This window comes from Hordeum vulgare, chromosome 1H (assembly GCF_904849725.1).
Source record: "Hordeum vulgare subsp. vulgare chromosome 1H, MorexV3_pseudomolecules_assembly, whole genome shotgun sequence".
Classification (NCBI taxonomy): Eukaryota; Viridiplantae; Streptophyta; class Magnoliopsida; order Poales; family Poaceae; genus Hordeum; species Hordeum vulgare.
In genome coordinates this window covers 462,032,588-462,038,483 of record NC_058518.1, presented here as the reverse complement: position 1 = coordinate 462,038,483, position 5,896 = coordinate 462,032,588, and the positions used below count along the sequence as shown (strand labels likewise).

The following is a 5,896-nucleotide window of genomic DNA, read 5'->3' as shown; positions in this document are numbered from 1 at the left end:
ATTGGGATACTTTGCCATAATGCGGAAGTATTGATCTTCGATCCTTTGCCAATATCTCTTGGCGGTTTGAGAAGTACCCGTACATGCATCAAGAGACACCGCACTCCATGCTTGGATCAAAGCTTGATCTTCCAAGATCGTGTAGTTCTTCGATCTTTGGCTATATTGAACGATTGACAAATCACGAGATATCGCAACAAATGGCGAAAACGAAAGGAAATGACCATGGCCCAAGACGCATACCTTCCGGCCATTTCGGCGAACACCTCGCTTGCGGGGGGAGCGACACCGTTGAACGGCATCGCCGGGGCATCTCTTTCCGGGATGGAGTGAGAGGATGAAGGAGCCGGAATCCTCTTCCTCTTGACGCCCGCGGCCTTGGTGACCTTCTCGGCCGCCGGTCGAGATCGCACAACAGCGTTAGCGCCCGGAGCGCGAGCCTTCCGGCGGGGGCTGTCGGATTTCCGTCCGGCACGACCACGTTGCCCTGCCGCTTGCGGGCAGGCGCGACGCTAGCTTGAGCGACGGCGGGGCCAACATGGCCGGCGACGAGATCCGCCAGAGGGGAAGGAGCGTGCGCGACCTCGACGGTGACGGGGGGCAGCAAGGAGGCATCCATGGCGGCGAGGGACGGTCGCGGAGGATGCACCGGAGCGTGCGGTGGCGAGGCAATGGTGGCGGCGGGTGGGGGGAGCGGGAAAGGCCGCGCGGAAATGTCCCTCCCGCCAAATCTTGCTGCGGATAGAGGCTGAGCTCGGGTCGGCCTCCTGGTCCGTGAAACTAGAGGTTGGGGGAGAAGTTTTACCGCGCCCCGCAAAAATATTTACGGGCCGGGGCGGGATGCGGGATGATCGGGCAGGTTTTTCCGTCCCAACCCGCACTTTGACGGTTATTTTACGGGCCGAGGCGGGATGCGGGGTCTGCTAGAGTTGCTCTTACACTCCCAAAATGGCCTTTCAACACAAAAAATACTAACATTCAATTTGGTATTTTGCAAAAGAGAACCGAATAACTTGCAATTTCAGTGTTGAATAGCTATTTCATGAGAGCACCTCAAATGAATTGTACATTTAGTTTGCCGATAAAAATAATCATGCCATCGGCCGACCACTCATTGTGAATTATATTTGCATTCTGCGCAAGAGTGTCTCATTTTACTGTACCTAAATTTCCTAGTAGCAGTTGGGAAAGAAAAAAAGATTGCTCCATCGTTTCAACTTGAAACTTGCAGTCTGTGCAAGAGTTGGTGCACAAGTGCATAGAATCTTTCCTCTCCCATGAAAACAATCAAGAATACTGATTAGATCTAAAAGATTATCTCTGAAATAAATAGTAGTAATAGAACCTCTCTAACTAAATGTAAGACGTTTTTGCAGTTTAAACTGAACTACAAAAATGGCTTACATTTAGTTACAGATGGAGTACCAATTAATACTACGGTGATTGTCTGAATAGGTTCGTTTCACAATTTTCGTACGCCAGGTTTAATCAGTCCACGCGACTTGCGGCACTGCGCTTCTTCCTCGCCACCGTCGCACCGCCCGCCAACGGCTTGCCGGAGTGTTTCTTGCTTTTGGCGCTACTTGGTTTCGCCGCCCGGGGGCGCTTAGTGGTCGGCGGCGCCGCTAGCTTGTTCTTATACCGCAAACCGCACGCGTTGCACAGCGTCTTGGGCCCCTGCGGGCCAGCGCGCCACAGCGGGGTCTCCGAGATGCCGCAGTTGCGGCACCAGTGACTGTCCCTGCAACCGCCTCCGCCGTCAACGGTGATCACCACGCTGCGCGGCACCACCGGCCGCACGACGGTTTCCGTTTGCTGCTTCCTCTCTGCCGCGGGGCCGCTCTGATGCTTCGGCTGCCGGCGGTTCGCGGCGTAACTCTGCTTGCCCTCATATGGGTGCCACTGGGCGTCGGTGTCGTCGTCCTCCGACGAGGAATCGCTCGACGACATCACATATTGGTCGTCGTCCCCATCATCGTCCATGTGGTCGCTGAACGGCAACGAGGACCAGCGGTTAGTCGCCACGGCTGGCCTGTCCGGCACAGCGGTGGCAGTTTCGGTTGCTGTCGGCGTCGGCGTCGGCGTCGTTCCATTGGAGCCGTCGACGGCAATGACGGACGTTTTCTCTGGGTCCGGGAGCTCCTGCAGCATTTTCAGGAAATCCGTCCCGGCGCGCATCGACATGTCCATGCTGCCGCCGCAGAAGTCGTCGAACCACGCGCCGCCGGCGAAGCCATCCTCCGTGCCGTCGCCGAGGCACTGCATGACGTCGTCGAGCGGGTCGTCGGGGATGTAGAGTGCGGAGACGAAGGCCGGCGGCCCGACGGTGCCGCTGCCGGCGACGTCGTCGGTGTGAGAGGCGCCCCGCGCTTGGCGGACATGGCTTTGGTGCATCGCGCCGTAAGGCTTCATGGCGTGGGCGGAGGCAGCGGTCGATCGATCTATGGCCTCTCGATCGGGAAGTTGCATGGCTTCCTCCGAGCGAGCGAGCGCGTATTATGGCGCCTAGGTCTCGTGCGTAGTTCCGAATCGGCCACAGCAACCTTTTTTTTTTACACGGCGACAGCAACCTGTAATTCAAGTCGGCAACAGATGTGGGCTTCCAATCACGATACGTAGCCCAACAGAAGTGGCTAACCGCGACAACCTGGCCCAGTATCGACCCAGCAGCAACAACGACCCGTGCATTTGGAAAAGCCTATTCGCCGCTCTCTGCGTCGCCCGGCTTCGCAAAGGCACCACCGAACGTTCGGAAATGGCCCGGCCCATTTATAGTCCCAACACCTAGAGGTTCCCAGCCGGCTTTTCCCTGTTTTGGGAAACTTCTAGAAAGTTCCCTGAACGAGTTTTTTTTCTTTACTTTTTCTGTTTCTGTTTCAAAAAATGTTCTAAATTTTTAACAAATTGTTCTTCAAATTCGAACACTATTTTTTCTTTTTCAAAAAATGTACTGCATTCTCAAAAAATGTTCTTCAAATTCGAAAACTATTTTTTCATTTTCAAGAAATGTACTGCATTTTCAAAAAATGTTCTTCAAATTAGAAGAAAGTTTTTCCTATTTAAAAAAGTATTCTGTATTTTAAAAATGTTCTTTATTTTCCAAAAATGTTCCGAATTTTAAAAAAATTATTCAAACTTCCCAGTTTGTCTAGCATTTTTCAAAATCGTCCTTGGTTTCAAAATTGTTAAGGGTTTTTCAAAATTGTTCTGCTTTCAAAAAAAATCTCAAGATTCAAAAATTATTTGTGCTTTAAAACAAATCGTGCTTCCATATTTCTTTGGGTTTTTTTCAAAATTGTTCTCCATTTCCAAATTTTGTTCTCAAGATTCAACACATATTCGCCATTCGAAAATTGTTCGCGCTTTCAAATTTGTTCAGGATTTTTCAAAAATTGTTTTCGGTTTCAAAACCTTTCTGAAAATTCGAAAAATATTCGTGCTTTAAAAATTTGTTCTTACTTTCAAATTTGTTCGGTGCTTTTCAAAATTGTTCTCCTTTTCAAAATTTTGTTCTCAAGATTCAAAAAATATTCGAGCTTTAAAAAATGTTCGTGCTACCAAATTTATTCAAAAAATTTCGTAATTGTTCTCAGTTTCAAAATTTGTTCTCACAATTCAAAAACAGTTGTACTTTAAAATTTTGTTCGAGTTTATAAATTTGTTTGGGATTTTCAGAATTGTTCTCTTTTTCAAAATTTTGTTGTCAAGATTCCAAAAGTAATCATTATTTAAAAATTGTTCGCGTTTCCAAATTTGTTCACGATTTTCAAAATTGTTCTTCAAATTCGAAAAATGTTTTTTCTTCACATACGAAAAGAAAAGGAAAAAGGAAAGAGAAAAATTGTTCTTTATTGTTTTCTGTTTCTTCTTCTCTTTTCTGTTTCTGTTTCAAGAAATGTTATAAAGTTTTCAAAAATTGTTCTTCAAACTCGAAAACTATTGTTTCTTTTTCAAGAAATGTTCTACATTTTCAAAAACAATTCTCGAAATTCGAAGAAACTTTTTCCAATTTAAAAAAATGATCTGTATTTTTTTCTTAGATCTCTATTTTCAAAAAAAGATTTGTATTTTCAAAAAATTGTTCGCGCTTCCAAATTTGTCTAGGATTTTCGAAAATAGTTCTCGGTTTCAAAACTGTTTGTGGTTTTCAAAATTGTTCTCCTTTTCAAAAAAAAATCTCAAGATTCAAAAAATGTTCATGCTTTCAGAAAATCGCGCTTCCAAATTTGTTCAGGGTTTTTTCAAAATTATTGTCCGTTTCAAATTTGTGCTCAAGATTCAAAAAAACTTCGGACTTTAAAAAATTGTTCGCGCTTTCAAATTTGTTCAGTATTTTTCAAAATTGTTTTCAGTTTCAAAACTTTTCTCAAAATTTGAAAATTGATCATGCTTTCAGAAAAAAAATGTAATTTCGAAATTGTTCTCCTTTTCAAAATTTTGTTCCTAAAATTCTAAAAATGTTCACGCTTTCTAATTTATTTAAGATTTTTCAAAATTGTTCTCCGTTACAAAAAAAATCTCGACATTCAAAAACTGTTTGTGCTTTCAAAATTTGTTCTCGCTATCAAATTTGTTTGGGGTTTTCAAAATTGTGCTCTCAAGATTGAAAAATTATTCATTTTTAAAAAATTTGTTCGCGCTTTGAAATTTATTCACCATTTTTTAAAATTGTTCTTTAAATTCAAAAAAATAATTTTTTGATTAAAAAATAAAAGAAAAATGGGAAGAGAAAACGAACCAAAAAACGAAAATAAACAGAAAACGGAAACAGAGCTAGGCCAGCCAGTAGTGGCGCCCCCTTTGCGGCGCAGGGCTCCTACCGCAATGAACGACAGGTAAGAGCTTCCCTCCTCGTTTATCGAAATCAGACGACGACGTATAAGCAAATCTTATTTGACGCTACAGGCGCCGGTTAAATTTCATTGTTCTTAACCAGCGCTGCACGCGCCGGTCATGGCCCGGCCCGGTGAGAGGGCTGTTTTCCCGGATTTTTTTCATTTAGTTTTTTAGGACATGTTTTTTTTTATTTTTTTTTTCCAAATTCATGAATTAGTTTCCAAAATTCGTGAACTTTTTTGAATATTGATGAACTTTTACCAAATTTTGATGATTTTCTTTAATATTTGATGAACTTTTTTAAGGTTTGTGAACCTATTTTCAGTTCAACATACTTTTTATAAAACAATTTTCAAATTCATGAACTAATTTTCAAAACCCATGAACTTTTTAAACATTTGTGAACTTTTTTTTAGATCACAATGAATTTTTCGAAATTCATGAACTTTCATTTCAAAATTTATGAACCATTTTCGCTTTTATGAACCTTTTGTGTTCTGTTTTTTGGTTTTGCTTTTTTGCTTTTTCTTATAGAAAAATCAGCCCTGGAACTGGGCCGGCCTATTTTGCAGGGCCTGTAGGCTGGTTCTCCTAACCGGCGCTCAAGGCGCCGACTAGGAGCTCCCCGTCCTATATGCCGGTCGTTGCGGCTAAAAGGTGGCGTTTCGCACAGGGACGGCTAACCTGGGCCGGGCCATTGAGTTTCACGTGAAGGCAACACGTTAGCGAGATGAAGGAACGCAAAAATAATTGTGAATGTGTTGTGACTCGAATCGAAGAGTTTGTACCAAAACGCGCGTTGTCCTAACGACTGCGTCTGAGAAACAATCATGGTAGATTTGCAGCGCCATATATAAAGGCACAAACGAGAGCGGAAAAACTTAAATAACAGTTTGCTAAAATTACAAAAACTAAAATGCATGAGATGATTTGAACTGAAGACGTCCTGCAAGCTGCAGGTGATCAACGTCGCTAGCCATGAATTCCAAAAAGATTTCGTGTCCAAAATCGCACCCACATTTATATGAAAGACGACACAAACTTAAACTTTTTTTAAAAT

General features: G+C 43.4%; 1 protein-coding gene across 1 annotated transcript; it reads right to left on the bottom strand.

The window, feature by feature from the left end:
• Positions 1–1,424: 1,424 nt before the first annotated feature.
• Positions 1,425–2,412, bottom strand: LOC123400767 (GATA transcription factor 12-like). The gene has a single exon (XM_045094664.1). It carries the CDS (start codon positions 2,410–2,412, stop codon positions 1,489–1,491), a length of 924 nt encoding a protein of 307 aa, XP_044950599.1. The 3' UTR covers positions 1,425–1,488.
• Between the last annotated feature and the right edge of the window lie 3,484 nt (positions 2,413–5,896).

What these genes read in the sequence shown, in the direction of transcription:
- LOC123400767 (XM_045094664.1), bottom strand. Translation starts at nt 2,412, where the DNA reads ATGAAGCCTTACGGCGCGATGCACCAAAGCCATGTCCGCCAAGCGCGG.